Raw genomic sequence first — 16,515 nt, 5'->3', positions numbered from 1 at the left:
AAAGGGTATGGATTTATGAATTCAGTCTGGTGCCTTGGTAACCTCTAAACAATCAAAGTGATTATTCATTCTGTTATCAGGAAGATGGAAACTTGTGTGTAATCCTTTTTTCCAGATGCAGGGGAGGAGCTGCAATGAACTATGAAAGAAACTCTACAACTCTGGAAGCAAACAAACACAAAATAATTTTGAGTCATGTCCCCATCTGGTTTCTGTATTTCCCTATTTATAAGTTATGAGGTGTAAGACTTTTGTTTGTGCACATCCAAACAGCAAAACAAAACCCCCAATAATACATAATTATGAAACATCTCATTTTGAGGATATGAAGCTTTGCATATAATGTTTTCAAAGTGCAAAATTATATCATGCATAAGTAGGGCTGGTTGCCCAATGTTTTCTTCATTAAGTGGTTTTAAAGCTTTCTTTTCAAATAAATGTTTACAGCTTTGTTGTTCTGTGCCTGAAATGTTCTTTATCAGGTGTCTGTTCTGTTGCCCTCCCAGCTGTGTACACACACACCCAGAGCTTCAGCAACATGGTTAAACTATTACTGATGGAATAAAGAAGAGTGTGTAGTATTTACAATGTTAGGAAAATCTGTCAGTGCCATGTGGGATGGACACAATATAAAACAAATGTCTGTCTCTATAAATTTTTCTTAATACAAGACAATTTTCCTGTTGATTTCCCCCTTACCCAAAGAAATATTTATTCTTATCTTGCCAGTATGGTTGTGTTGGTTTGGCTCCTAAAAACTGAGAGTGCTGCTGCTTTAGGCTGCAGATGGTGGCCTCTCTTTACCATCATGGCAAGGACTGGAGATTTCTAGAATGCAGCTGCACATGGATATAAGATGTTGAGCTTTGTCTGTTTAAGCCTCTGTTTGATGTCAAAGAGAGTATTTAGACAATGCTTAGAGCAAAAAAACAAAACCAAACCAAAACATATTCTAAAATCAATGTAGTAAATGTTCTCAAGTGTACCAGTATCTGGTATCTCCAGAGTAAGAAAGTAAGTTCATTAAACCATCCATACCTGATTTTTCTCTAGAAGTGTCCTTTCAAAAACAATGAGCAAAGCTTATAGGTAACAACTGTGTATTCAAACTTTTCATTCTGACTTTCCATTCAGAAATCACTGATTATTTTTAGATTCCTAGTTTGCAAATATTTCACAATCAGTAAGAGTATTTCCCCTTTAAAAAAGTCATAATGTGGATGTTTTCGTCTAAGGTAGTTGTTTAAATTCTCCGTAATCAAGAAGAGAAATGAGTAGTTCTGAGGACTGACTAATTTCAGGTGCTTGTGACAGAAGGATGTTTCCCTGGGCCCATTAGAAGGGAGGAGAGATGAGTAGCCAGGTCAGGTGGTGATCTGACCTTGCAGATACTCATTTACATGCTGAGGGAAATGACTCCTGCTGTTTGCATGAATATTTTTCTTATTAAGTGTATTGATGAGATGAACAAGTGAAGGGTGGCTTGAAGCAAGACATGCCATTATTACAAGTATATTTCACAAATTTCTGCAATTCACTCAAATAAAAAATGTTGGCTCTTTAAAACAATCTCTAATTACATAGCAAGACTTGATTTAGAAGGCTTATCCCTCTACAGTACTTAGTAACACTGGAATACCCACAAAAATGCTATTTCATAGCTGTGCTTTAGCTCTTCCAATGTCAGTTCTGTATCTGTATCTGTAATAGGAATGGAGACCTGAAATGAGTTTGATTCCTTTGCAGGTTCTTACTTAGCTTTAAATGCAGACTGAAATTTTACTTTATCTTCAAGAGAAACAGGTATTTTCTCTTTTAAGGAGCACTGCCTAAAAGGTTTTAATTTCAGTTTCTTAGTAGTTTCTGTGTTTTTTGAGTTAACCTGTGAAGTTTTGTTTCTTGCAGCAGGGAGTTTGGGAAATGATAATAATTAAATAAACAGGAATAATTCTGTTGGTGCAAGAATTTAGAGGGAACTAGAGACTTGACAGTGTTCTGCAAGAATGCAGAAAAGTAGCATCTGGTGGTGAATGAAAATAAGCCAGTTTAACCTTTTCTTACATGTCTCTACCTCTCCTTGTACAAATCCAGCCTGTTGTCTCTAGCTGTGCCTACATGACTTTCATTGAAGGCAGTGGTAATTAGACATCTCTGTATTCTTTATTAATTATGAGTTGGTCATTGTTTTTTCCAAAAACATGAAGGCTGACAGGTTGGCTCCAAAATGTTTGGGACTTAGTGTTCATATGTACTGTTGTGCTTTCACTATAATTGGTGTCTCTCCTGGCCCTAAGTTACTGGTGTTTTATTCAGGATTTTTTATTCTAGTACTTATTTCTTTTAATTTTTAATTTTTTTAATTTTTAGGATCTCTACCATGTACCAAATGGGATCTCTCCAGGGAAGCTCTCTCATGGGATGGTGTATGGTGTTGTGCACCGAACTGACAACAACCATAAGAGAGAAATGGTGGTTTATGGCTGGTCAGCTGATCAGCTGAAAGAGGAGATGAATTACATTAAAGAAGTGAGTTACACTTTCACCTCAAAATTTGTTAAATACCCTTTCCATATATCCATGTAGAGTTGTGAGAGTATAATGGGATGACTGATGTCTAGCCCAACATCTCAATTTGAACTGGGAACCTACTCTGAAGCTAGAGAATGGCCTTGGCAGTATTTGAGTTGGGAGAACAGCATGTTCTGTACCTGTGAACTGCGCTTGCTGATGGAAGAAACTATGTGAGCAGACACCTGAAAGGATAAAGTCTTCTCTCTTCCTCTGCTTCCCCTGTCCCCAACCCCCCTGGCTTTGAAAAGGCTTCTAAATTAGGTGACATAGTAAAATCACTTGGGTATATTTTGGGGCAGCCTTAAAATAGTCAGCCTAATAAGGATGTCTTTGTACTACTTTCTCTGTGCTTGCTCATTTATCACAGTTGGCAGAAGATCTCCTGAAAAACAAAAAATGCATTTCTGATCCTGCTTGAAATTTTTCTGTTCTTGAAACTCAGCATCACTTTGCCCTTCAGTCTTTGGCTCAGTCTGTGGCAGTAACACCCTAATTACCTCAGGGCAAATAATCTGACCTCTTTCCACCCACTTTCACCACCCAGGAGGCTGTTGGTCATTGCTTATCGTGTTACACTGATACAAGTGCAAACTGAGTTGGTAGAAGAGGGAGGAACCCTGAGTCAATTGGGCAGTGTAAAGCACTGCTATCATGTGTGCTCCTCACATCTGCCTGGTCTTGGATATCAGCACTTGCTTCTCTCCCTTGGTACTCCCTGTTTGTCAGCTCCTGGTGTTCACCACTCTCAAGCTGCTGAGGTTAGGACTGGCAGGGTCTGTCAGTGCTGCAGTGCTGGTGAGGCACACAGGCTGCCCTGGCTGCAGTTTTCCTGCCTGTGGAGTTTCTCTGCCCTGCTGGGTGGTGTCAAGGGACAGGTGAATTGGCACACAGCAGGGCCAGCTCCCCAAACTGTGCTATCTGTGGTACCTGAAGATTGAGTGGGGTGGAACCATCTCCCTGCTCCTCTCTGTCTCTTATGGAGGGACATGCCAGACCATGTCTACCTTGTGCATTCAGGGTACTGATGCTTTCAGGAAAAGTGGGAAAGACATGGGAAGAGACGTGCTGGCTTTTGCTCTTCCATCTTCTGGAAGCTGTGTTCAGCTCTGCTAATTTGTGATCTTTGGTCTGCCAGAGTAGTGTTGTCTTTAAAAGCAGAGTGTTAAACAAGAGTCCTCAGCTTGTGCCGTGTATGTGCTGACTCAAACAGACCAAAAATGATGGGCCGTGTCAGATCTGCTGACAGCTTCCTCTGCCTGAGTCAAATTTGCATCTTGCAAGAGGGTGTGTGTGCCTGTGCCTGTGTGTGAGGAGGCACAGGGTGAGCAGTGCTTTCCAGCTCCCTTCTCTCTTCCTCATCCCAAAGGGAGCCCATGGCTAGGGAGCACTCCTTGCACAGGTTTGGTGGCCAGTCCCCCTCTATCTAGGACTCTATGTAGAGCTGCTAAAAACATCCCCTGCTGAAGTTCACCAAACCCCACTGTGCAGAGACAGTAAATTCACTGCCCTAGATGTTCTGCAATCAGCCTGTGTTTGGTAGAGGTGAGGATGGGGAAAAAAGAGGTTGAATTACATAAACTGTAGGCAAACATGATTGCAGTGGCATGCAAAGCCAAACTGGAAGTCATTTTGTGTGTTTTTTGATTTCTTTTTTTCTGGAAAGGCAAGGAATAATTTACATCCATAGTTCTTGAAATCAAATTGAATTCTCTGTTCTTCAGATTTGAAATTGCATTGGTAAATGTAAGCTAATTTGTTGTTTAGTTAGATACAAATCTAAAATACTGAAATTTCAAGTGTTTACCTGCAAAGGATACCCAGGGGAAACCAACCACTTTAAAAGTATGGAGGTATTTTCAGTCCATGCCTTTTTTTTCCCTGAGACAAAACAATATATGATCAAATTAATATTAATTCATTTAGTAATTAGGTTAGAATGCCTTATGGATATTTAATTGAAATTAATTTATTTAAATTATTAATTTAAATGTGTTTAAGCATGTACAGAGAAGTTTAGAACTGCTCATAGTGACAGTTATTTGTATCATCCCTGTGTAGACAAGTCTTGAGAGTTAAGTTTTTGTCTTTTTCTTGAGAATAAATTGCTGTTATGCAGTGGTAGATTAACAATGGAAATTACAGAAAGTAACAATGAAAAACATAGAGGAAAAAAATTATGTCCTACTATATGTAACAATATAATCCAAAATTTTGACAAAGGCCTTTGATTTTTTTGACACCAGGTGAGAGCAACTCTGGAAAAAGTAAGAAAGAAAATGTATGGTGAATATGATGAAATGAAACGAAAAATACAGCAGCTAACAAATGAACTGAAAGTAAGTATCCATTCATTTGCAGGGAAAGCATATGAGAATAACTGACCCAGTGTTATCTAGAAACTTTTCTTTTGCTTTAGCAGAACAGAACTAATCTCCCAAACCACTCCAGTTCACTGTTTTATGACATCTTTAGTTTCCTTTATTTATTTATTTTTCCATCCAGGAAGGTAAAGCAGGACAGGGATGCTTTTGCATATGAAATCAAATTGGCTGGAAATTCTTGGAAATAAAAGAATGATCTTGATACCATTGCCTGTGTATATTGGTAATTAGTGGAGATGGATGTAACAGCTTCCAGGTGAATCAATTAAATAACATTGATAATTAGGCAAAACTGATAACTTAGAGTAATTTCAACACTTTGCTCTGTTTTACTGACTCTATTGCTTAAAAACTAAGTAAAAGAAGTAGCAATACTCATTAGTGTTAAAGTGCTAGAAATGACTTACCTTTTGGTTTTTAATGGAACATTTCAATGATTTGTCTTTCTTCTGACATGCTGCTTTAGCAATGAACACTGTTGCACTCTGTAAAAATAGCCTTCATATTAAACTGTTGAGTTGTTTGATCAAAAAAAATCTGAAAATTTGCTTTGAATTTATGTTCAGCATTGATTTCCACAGCCCTGGTTCAGAGGAAGCTTTGGCAATTAAAAGTATTCTGACTTCAAGGGACTGGGACCTTGACTTGTGCCTTTCTGCCATCCTCATTTGGAGGCTGTCAGTTCCCTGCATGCTGTATTAGGCACAAAAATCAGAACTTCCTGTAAACTAGTACGTTGATTCTCTACATCTGGTCTCAAAAAAAGAGAAAAAAAAAAAATCCCCGTGATCTGAGAGAAAGAGAAAATTCAATTTCTGCAAACTGTGTTAAATAGTCATAATGCTGCCAACAAGACTCACTCTCCCCCCAGCATGCATGGGGTAAATGCTGATTCAGGTGCAGCTTTGTTGTCTTTGCTGCTGATCTTTACTGAATAGCAGTGATGATATCCTGCACTTCCAGAACTTCTGTCAGACCAGTAGAAATCCTGCATGAGTCAGAAATTCTTCCTTAATTAAGGGTTTCTGACCAGCTCTGACAGAATATCTAGTTCTGCAGCAAATTAGCAGTTCATGAAGCTTCCTTCTGACATAAATGGTGCATTAGGAGACATCCTTCCCTTTTTTTTAATATCTAGACTGCCTGAAAGGAAACACAAGTGTTGCTGTTCCTAATAACATGAGCTTTTTGTTTGGTTAGTTATATGGGAGCTGATTTTGGTTTTATATGACTGTTGTCTTTTGTGCTATTGCTAGTCCTGTTTAAAATCCTTTCTATACTCTTTGCTTCAGCTTTCAATCACTGTGCTTTTTTCTTACCAATTTCCAGGACAACTTTTTGTTCATAAAGTTTGTTTGAAATTTGCTCTTCCAATATCCTGCCTTGGGCTTCTTCACACAAGTTCTTACTTTCTTAATCCATCCAAAGCATTTCTGCTTTTGTTTGTTTTACATGAGCACACATTTATGGAAGGTTAACAGTGACTACTTGGCCTCTACTCTCTATGCTGACCTAATCTGTGTATGGCTTGGTTACTACACACTTGTCCCCTGTATCAACCCCTGGTGTTCTTCTGTTTTTATCAAGAAAGAAATCTGGTTCATCTAAGAATGTGAGCTAGGTTGGCTTCCATTAGTAACACTCTTTTACTCTTTATTACTGGATCATTCATAATTATTTACACTGTTTGGCTTTTGGTCCCTTCTTGAATGATGTCATTTTGTGTCTTTTTCTCCCTTCAGTTTTTAAGCATATGTGTGTGTACATATCAGAAAATGACTAATTTTCACACAACAAAGCCCTCTGGCTTCCCCTCCCTGCTTTGTACTGTTTCATCCTTACGTCTTCTTAATGTACCTGATTAGTCAGTTCCTTCTTAATCAAGGCTTTTCTACAATTCACAGTTCTAGAATTCCTTATTTCTTGCATTCTTCTGCTTTTTGCTCTGAATTTTTGCAATCTGCCCACTCTATGTATATGTTTCTGGATAGACAGCTGCCAATTGTCCTCTTGTCCTTTCAAAAAGAACAGCTTATACAGTGATTGCAGACTAACAATAAACTTAGATACTTTTGCCTTATTTCTGTTAGATTATTTGGATTTTAAGTTTGTTTATTTGTTTGTGAGATTATACTTTGAGGCCTGTATATTTTAAGCATCCTAGTAATGTGAAAACGACCTTGGTGTCTTTCTCTTCTGTAACTCTCTTGGAAAGAATAGGTAAACTTAATCATTATTCTATATAAAACTTTTTTGTTTTGTTTTGTTTTTTTCCCTGCTCAGGTGACAAATGCTCATCAGGAATCCTTAGAGAATCATGTGCGAGTGCAGGCTGCAGCCTTAGATAGCTTTAGTGAAATGAACAGCTCCTTGACATCAGCATCAATAGACTTGCAGGTACATCTTCATAGCTGCTTCCCAGCTCACAGCTGCCTTTTCTAACATGGCTTTCAAAGCATACAGAAAACATGGATGATAGATACAGATTCTAACACTAAGCAACATCGTAAAGTACTGCCTTGGATATCTAAAGCACCTAATTTAGGAAACAAAATGTTCCAGATGTTCCTGGTTTTTTAAACAGAGGAAAAATTAAAAATAGTGTACAATAAAGAGATATTGTTATGCAGCAGATTAATACCACAAGTCATGTCTCTGTGAAGGATCTAAGATGAAAATGAGATTTGGTCTGTATAGTGCAAAATGGTGCATCTCCTGACTTAGTTCTGCCTTCAGTTGGTAACAGAAATGAAGTGGCATGTTGGGATGTCAGACACTTGTGACATTTTACATACCTGTGAGATGCAGGGGGAAATAGAAGGTGGGAATGAATTTTCGTTTTAAAAGACTTCTAAATTCCCACATATCTGAGCTGAACGACTTAATGTCCCTGCCTTCTTGTATGTAACAAGAATGTTACATTCTTGTACATTACTCTCTTGTTTCCAGTCCACTGCATTTTGTATGTATGGCAAGGCCCTCGGAGGGAAGATTACTCATACTGAAATTTATCCATATTCCTTTTTCATTTTTTTTAAATAGTGTTCCAGGACTTGATTTCACTGAGTATACTCCTCACAGAAATACCTTCTAGCAACAACAAAAGCCATAATTTTAAATGTTAAAACTTGCAAAACTGTTGACACTGCATTAGTATGTCAGGAAGCTCTTTAAATGTGCTGTTTGTTTCATAATCTCTTGCCTATATTAATTCATCAAATTATTTCTGATTTTTAATATGTTCTTTACCTCTTTCTTCTAGAAAACTCTAGTGGATGTTACATTGGAGAACACTGACATAAGGGAACAAATAAGAAATTTGAAACATACACATGAGCAATCTATGGAAAAGCTGAGAGAGAAGCAAAAGCAACTGGAAACAGCACAAATTGAAAATCAGTTGCTGAAGTTAAAGGTGTGGTATATAAACTCCTCAAACAATACTGCACAGTAAGGGCATTAGGTGGATGCTAAATGAATTCCTTGGCCTTATCTGTAAAGGGTTCTTCATTCTTCATGCCCTCATCATGACCTCCAGCTCACTTACTCCTGTGAATCAATACTGGTTTAATAACAGAGAATCTCAGCTGGCGACAGGCAGTCTTCCCATAACATGGGATGTAACATAAGAGTGAGAGATGTTGACAGGTAAAAATTCAAACCATTAAATGGTTATTAGCATCCATTCCTATTAAGTGAAGGAATATTACAACTCTACACATTGCTACATGAATTTCTTGGTGTTGAGTTTCTTTGGTGTTGCACCATTTTTAATAGGTAGTCTGTTAAGTCTTATGAGTGTGTGGTCAGCACGTAAGAGCAAGCATCTTCAAAAGAGAATTAAGCTATTTCTTTCAGAAAAATGCAAGGGAATAAAACACAAACTGCAAGGTTTAATATGACAGAAAGCTTGACCGGATTGTTTCCTCATCAGCCAGTGCATTCCTTTAATCTCAAACCAAGCCATTAAAAAACCAAATTAAACAAACACACCCTACCCCCTCCCCGGAAGCCTTTGTGTCTTTTAAAATTGCTCAAAGTAGACCAATTTGGATATAGCACTAAATCAGAATTTGTCAAGTTTTGAAAAATTGGTTATTATTTTTGCTAAAGTTTCTGAAATTAAGGTGACTGCAGCTATATATTCATGTTTAATTTTGTCAGAGAAGGTGTTTCTTTCTGGCTGTTTTGCTAGTGACTAGCACTCATGCTTAGCGATGAATGGTTAAACAAGAAAATGTAAGTGCATCTCATGTTCTGCTTTCCTCTCACAGTACAGCTCTACAGGCTATCAAAGAAGCTGTATTTTGCACCTGCTGTTGTCAGCAGGAAATAAAAAGAGGGAAAAACCAAGTTACAGAAGCAAAGATGATGCAACTAAGATTTTAAAAGAGAAATTCAGGCTTCACTATAAAAGTAAGGACATGCCCCAGCAAGTCAGGTGTGTCTGCTTCTAAGAGCAAGGAACTGAAGCTTAAGTCTCAGTTCAACTGAATGCATAAGGATTTGTTTATCTTCAAGCATGTTAAGCTCTGCAGAATACATACCCTGCATTTACACAGCAAAAGTGCATATTTTGCCCTCACACTTTCAGTTTTAGTACCAAGTTAGTGAATAATATACCTCATTAGTGTCTTTGACAGTTAAATATAAAATCGTGTCTCACAAGGTGCCAGGACATCTGGGAATTCATTCTAGGAGTGACTGTAAGAGGATGGTGTGGGATCTGGGAGGGTAGTGTTGAAAAGCAGTAACTACTACGTACAATGATTTCATTCTGGGTGGAGAACACACCTATGGGGCTTATTGAGGAGCTTTGGTTTATTCATAAAGAGTGGGGATGTTGCTTAAGTATATTGTAACAGATGTCCTGATACATCCACTTTTTAACACTTGTTTTTATTGTGCTCATTGCTTGAGGTGTAAGGAAAGGAATGACTGAGATAAAAGGCCAGAGATCCTGTTCCAGTTCAGTGTATCTTAAGGATGGGGTTTAATAATTGGCTTTCTCTCAATTATACAATTCTTTCAGGCTTCCTGGAATGTGGGGGGTTCATTTAACTCCACACCCTCTCATAAAGTGCAGGTCACTACCTGTGCCCCGGGGTTGGCCTAGGTGAGATGACAAAAGGGGACAGTTGCAGTACAAGTGGAGTCCTTCAGGGCTCATCCCTTTCCAAAGAATGAAATACACTGTTGTTTTTCTGCAGGGTACTAAACAAGTTTGTTTCTGCCATGCAAGATGAACCCAAGGATATGCTAAACCTATTGGTCCTTGAAACAGAAACAAAATCCAACCCAAAACCTTAATGATCAGAACTCTGTATTTTGCAGCTGTGTTCAGTGTGATGATCAGCAGGGAACACTTTATTCCTCCTCGTCCTGCCACTTTTGTAGCACCCACAGCATTTCACTATAACTTTGGCTGATTCACAGCATCTCTAGGAAGAGAACTAAGTCCAGTACTAGCTGTTTTACTTTACTTTTATTGTGGTTTACACAGTAGATGGGCCTAAACTGTGAATATCCTTAATTACTGAGGGTGTGGTTCAGTCAGTGTTTTCAGTCAATAGCAGGAAATCTGGTTTCTGAATTACCATTCTGCCCTCTCCCCTGTAGCTCTAGTAAAGTTTCTGGTTCTGTTGTTAAAAATTAACCTTTCCACACACCTGAGAATTTTAATTTTCAGTTTGATTGCTTTGCTGCATGGTTACCCCAGTTCTTATGCTACACAAAAAGCAGAATGTGAAAAACCAAGAGAGACCAGGGAGGGTACTGCAATAAAGTATTGCTTTGAATGATCATGGTCACTTAGAAACAAGAGTTGAGTCTAGTCCATCTCTGTCCACGCTTCAGTCAAGTAGGGGGGAGATAGTATTGTTTCAATGGGGAAACAAACCAAGTGACTTGGAGGGTGTTATGGCAGGGTTCAGCAAAGAGGCATGGCCTGATCTTGGATATGCAATGACTAAATGAGCTAAATTCAGACAGCATGGAACTTGATGGAACAGTAACTTCTACAGCTTCAAATTACAGGAATATTGGCAGAATGATGTAAATGGTCTTGATGCAAATGGAAATCTACTTTTGAAATGTCAGATTCGTAACAAGGGGGAGCTTAACTTGAAAGTCTTATTTTCTCATTATGTGAACTCTTTCTCCTGCTGCCAGCAATTCTGTACTGACTGATGGGGCAATCTTCCTCTCTCACAGGTGGAATCATCACAGGAAGCCAATGCTGAAGTCATGAGAGAGATGACCAGAAAGCTGTACAGTCAGTTTGAGGAAAAAATGCGAGAAGAGGAACAGAAACACAAGGCTGAGAAAGAAATGCTCCTGGTATGTAGAGCCAGTCTGTAAGAGCAGTGCTTAGCTTGGAGGTGGTTTCTCAATCGCTCCATACTCTGGACTTGACACATGTTCCTTCACTTCTGTCTCTGTGATTAGTCGTGCCATAGTTACTAAGCTTTCCAAACTTTTGGCGTTGTAGGACTAAGAAAAATGTGTTCAAACACAGTAATGTCAATGATAATCTAGATTTCAAAATCTGAAATAGGGTAAGTAGGTTTTTTAACTTCTGATTCTCTGAAAAGGGAAAATGCAATGTCCAATTTTAAGTGACAGTTTAAGGAAGAAAGGGGACAACTTCACTGGATGCTACTGGAGCAAGAACTCTCCTATCCCCCAATTTCCCTCCGCCCCAAAGTAAAACCTTTATATGAGCAGTCAGTTGTTGCATTTTTAAAAATTATAGAGGCAGATAATGATGGAAATTGAAGATAAATGCTCCTTTTTATTCATATTGCTGTACATGTAAGGAAAGGACAAAGCTGAACGTGGTCAACTATGGTGTATAGAAATCTGTCTTTTGCAGCACCATATTTTTCTCATGCTGTTATTTAGCAGCATCCTCAGGGAAAGGGAAGGAAAATCAGCTATCTGAAATGGGTAAAAGTTTTTCTTAGATTGTCACAATGATGCTTTACTAATACCTGTGTATTTCAAAGTACCCCCAATCTTTTACTCTATGTAATTCACTTCTAGGGTCATAACTCTTCCAGGTTTCTGAGCAGGTGTAGTGAAAAGCTTTGAGCTCTTTAGGTGCTATTAGCCTGGCCCTGTAACCAAAAAGAAGAAGAAATATTCCTCATTTTAATATATTAGCTGCTAATGTGATTGAAAATGTTCTTGTTTGTAGGAGGAAACAAATCGGCTTCTGAAGGCTATTGAAGAGGCAAATAAGAAGATGCAGATTACAGAAACAAGCATACAGGAGAAAGACCAGAGAATTGGTGAGCTGGACCGGCTGATTGAACGCATGGAAGAGGTATTGAGAGCTGATTGCTGCCTTGAGAGGAAATGCACAAGTGCATGGAGGAAATTTCACTTATTACTGTTCTGCTGCTCAGTGACATACCATTGCTGTTTGCATCTCAGTTACTGCATTTAGTATATCAGTAAATGCAGCTGGACTGCCACAGAGACCCTGTGATGAGTTATGCAATGAATGTAGGATTGCAGTACAGTTCACAAGTACAGATTAGTTCTTCACATTAGTTCTTTAATCTGCTCTTATGTGGCTGATCTCACCCAGTGAGACTGAATGTCTCTTAAATTCCCATCAAGGTGGATAACAAACACTTCTCTGTTAACTTGTTTGACTCAGAGCCCAAGTCTTCATAGATCTTCACAAGCACTGTGCTGGTGGGCACTTAAAAATAAACAGGAATACTCTGGGGAAAGAAGATGTAGCAATACCTTTTATCTCAGCCTTGGATTGGGAAATTTTTTTTGAGTGATAATGTGGACAATTTGATATTTAAAGATTTTGATGACTCATATTTTTATTGAAAAAATTTAGTTTCAAGTACAGCCATACATCTTCATATAGGAAATTGAAAACTGATCTTGTTTCCATGCATAGCTGGGAAATTGATTTTATTATTACATATTCTGTGCTGCTTGGCTATAGGAAATGCATGAATTTTGTTTAATCAGTTTCTATTTTAATTTCACAATGATGTTTTGAATTGCAATGAAATATGCTTTTTGAAGCCTTTACATTTTGATACATGGAGAACTGAATGATAACTTTTTTTGTTTAGGAACGTCACCAGCTGCAAAAACAACTTGAATTAAATGAATTACAAATATCTGGAGCAAAATCTGAAAACAACTCTGACAGTGAAAGGTGAGATATGACTTGCCTGTGGAACTTCTACGCTTGCTAGGAAACTTCAGGGCTTTCTTTGGTTTTGTACACGTCTAAATTTTGCCTTTTCTAACTTTAAAACTGCAGTCTGGTAGGGATTGTCCATCTGAATGTAGGTTTATTTATATGTAAAATATCAAGACAATTATTTTTTGCAACAATGACCACCTTCATGCATCTTTTCTGAAAAGTTGTTTGCAAATGTGCAGAGTCCATTGTAGATGGAACAAGCTGTGGCTTGCATTTTTCTTAAATCTGCATTCCCAAATTCAGAGGAGCATGATCCTGACTATGAATACTTTCACTATCTAAACTCAAAGGTTTATATGACACTGCTTGAGTGGGTAAAGATGAATTATAGCCATAAACTGAATAACAGTTCTTGATTACTACTTATGGTTCTGTGGCACCCAGAAATTCAATTTTAAGGTTTTGGGCATCCTGTTGTTCTTTGGGAAGCATAAACATAAAAGGAGGTCCCTGCTGAGAGCTGCTCAGTGCCTTGTGTTGATCTGTGACCAGCTTCTCTGGTTTCAGAGTAAGAATGGCATTTCACAGCAGCCTGTTAAAATAATAACTTCAAGTGAACAGATGTCGCTCGCATACAACATAGAATATGGAGATGAAAGATAATTGCTGTTTTCCTTTACCTCTGAATAATACAGACTTCTTGCTTCAGTGAGTCCTTTTCAGTGTGAAAAATTATACTGCAGTAAAAGGGCAAAGGCAGGAATTTGTGCAATGCAAGCAAGCTCACAGTGGCAAACTATGCCATGCAAGCAATAAATCTGTGTTCAGATGAAGCTGGTTTATTCTTAAGTTGTCTTTACCTGTCTGTACCTTATCAGACACTTGAGCTCCACCTTAGGAAGGATGTCTGTTCCATTTCTCCATTGCTATCAATGCTTAAGATCCTGAATCTTCCAATGAGATACAAAATATGTGCTACAATTGAAATCAAAATAAAATTAATGTTTTGTGAGATCTTAATATGCACAACTGAAAAACCTCCAGCAGTGCTTTGAATTTTTTGAGTCCCTGTCCAAGTGCTGCAGTTACATTTCTGCAGAGTACTTCACTGTTAATAGAGACTCTTTTGGTGGGAAACAGCATACAATTCAGTCATTCACTGGAATCATGTCTTACAGTTTGCCATCTGCTGCTTTGTCTTAGAATGGTTTTTCTATTTGCAGCTTTAACAGTTTTTTTTCTGCTGGGAATAGACCAAGATGAAAAAAGCCTTTTTGTTTTTGATTCCCCTCCTTCCATCCTCAAATTCTGTCCAGTCCTGAACCTAGGAGTACAGCTGTTTATTTTGTAAGGAAGCGATGGCTTTCTTTGACAAATTTTAAGAATTGGACATTCAGATAAAAATGGAGACTCCCATGGCCAAGAGAGTCCTGTTTCCTTGTGTATTCTAAAGCTACTTTTCTGACAAGCTGCCAAAGCAACTTGTGGCAGGAGTTCTGTGGGAGTTCACTTTCTGTATTAAACAGATTTGAAGAAATGCAGAATCTATCTGAAGAATTACATGCACAAATTTAAACCACTCATAGCATTCCTGCTGACTGTTGAGGAGTTAATACTACTCCAGTTAGCATTCTGCTGCATTTGGCAGCTCTGCCGAATTCTTGACTGAAGGCTCCCCTGCAGTAAGACAGCTTTGAAAGCAGACCTGCTTCCTGGCTTTTGTTTAACATACATTTCCAAAATATTTGCAGGTAGTAGTAAGCTTCTCTCTGAAGCTAAAGATCTAGTTGTCTAAAAGCATTTCACTAAACGAAAATACGTCTTGAGATGAGTTTTGTCACATTGTTTTTTTATCAGCACTTCAGGCTCTGAGTAAGCATGTCAGTATGCAAGACTGCATACATAAAGGTGAGACAACTTGGGTGGAGGTGGCCACTTGGACTAAGATCACATTAAAATGTACTTTGGACAATTTGACATCTGTCAGTGCAATTTGACTTGCCTGTCCTGATTTATGGTGGATTGTGGGGGTTGTTCTTGTTCTGCATGTACTGCATAGCTCCTCACTTACAGCCTTGATTCTTGCATGTTTTGCCAGGTCGCAGCACTTGGAGGAGGTAGCAGCCAGCCTGAGAGAAAGGATCAAGCATCTGGATGACATGGTCCACTGCCAGCAGAAGAAAGTCAAACATATGGTTGAGGAGGTGAGATACAGTAAAGCAACTTGGAGTCTTTGGGGAGCACTGATTCTTTTAGTACATAATCCAAAGAGAACTGTGTTCTTTGTGCAGTTGCCTTATGCCACCTTTGTTACAGTGGAAGTTAAGCATCTGGAGCCAGTGAAGCAGAAAGAGTAGATGAAAGCAGTGTAATCCAGTGGCCGTGGGTTATATACTGTGATCTTTAGGCTGACACTCAGTCTGTCTCTCTTCATGGGTATGCAGGAAATGCGACACAACTTCCAGCTCAATTTGAGCCATGCAGAGGGTACCTCTGATATGGTAAAGTCTAGTCAATAATGGTCTCCTTCCTGTACAGAAGTAGAAGGCAAAAGCTGACCTTTATTGCTTTTATTGCTTTGTTCTTCTGGGTTTGTGAGATTTAGTTTGAGGGTTTTTTTGTTTTGTTTTGTTTTGTTTTATTTTGTTTTGTTTTGTTTTGTTTTGTTTTGTTTTGTTTTGTTTTTGTTTGTTTGTTTGTTTGTTTGTTTGTTTAATGTAATTACTCACAGAAATAGGTGAGAAGGACACCTTTTCACTCCTCATCTCTTCTTACCCTGGTCTGTCTTAGCTGCTGCCATTTCCTTTAAAATTTTAAGTGGAATTTGCTGGATAGATGCTTTAGGTTACAGGCTGCCTATGTGTCAGGAACCTGTTCTGCAATCAGAAGGCTGTAATTGCAAACATTTCTGTTTCTCCAAGTGGAAAGAATGACATGGGAAATAGATAAGCTTAAACTGGAGCTTTACAAAGCTGACTGACAGCTCTCCTACTGCACAGAGGATGGGCGTTCATGAGACACCTTTGATTTGTATCTGGACATCATACATCATACACTCAAGATATCAGATGTTTAGAACTAAACACTCAAATCTAAGCATTTTCTAAATGCATTCACAATGTGCTATTATAGAATTTCTGATGAGGTGTTCCATTTTTGTCAAGTTTGTATTTATGTACTTTGTTTTATAAGATTCTGATGTAGTCCTTCTGTATGATCAGATGGGTGATACTACATGTCTTTTATACAGAGGAAATAAAGTTCTTCTGTTGTATCAGACATATCAAGTCTTGAGGTTTTTTAGTTTAGTTTGCCATTATCACTGTTTTTAAGCATCATAGCTGGTCTAAAACTGAACTTACAGTTTTTATACCATGGTAT

At 38.3% G+C, this 16,515-nt stretch overlaps 1 protein-coding gene across 3 annotated transcripts in view; it reads left to right on the top strand.

The window, feature by feature from the left end:
- MYZAP (myocardial zonula adherens protein) overlaps positions 1-16,515 on the top strand; it is a 48,893-nt gene that overhangs the window by 12,232 nt on the left and 20,146 nt on the right. For all 3 annotated transcript variants that reach the window (XM_056499744.1, XM_056499742.1, XM_056499743.1), the window contains exons 3-10: positions 2,368-2,526; positions 4,815-4,907; positions 7,236-7,349; positions 8,215-8,367; positions 11,166-11,291; positions 12,151-12,279; positions 13,058-13,143; positions 15,233-15,338. In XM_056499744.1, coding sequence (XP_056355719.1) covers positions 2,368-2,526; positions 4,815-4,907; positions 7,236-7,349; positions 8,215-8,367; positions 11,166-11,291; positions 12,151-12,279; positions 13,058-13,143; positions 15,233-15,338 — 966 coding nt within the window. The remainder of the gene's footprint in view (positions 1-2,367; positions 2,527-4,814; positions 4,908-7,235; positions 7,350-8,214; positions 8,368-11,165; positions 11,292-12,150; positions 12,280-13,057; positions 13,144-15,232; positions 15,339-16,515) is intronic.

The sequence above is a fragment of the Oenanthe melanoleuca genome, chromosome 10, assembly GCF_029582105.1.
Source record: "Oenanthe melanoleuca isolate GR-GAL-2019-014 chromosome 10, OMel1.0, whole genome shotgun sequence".
Taxonomy (NCBI): Eukaryota; Metazoa; Chordata; class Aves; order Passeriformes; family Muscicapidae; genus Oenanthe; species Oenanthe melanoleuca.
Note: the sequence above shows the minus strand (reverse complement) of the source record. Positions and strands in the feature narration are given on the sequence as shown.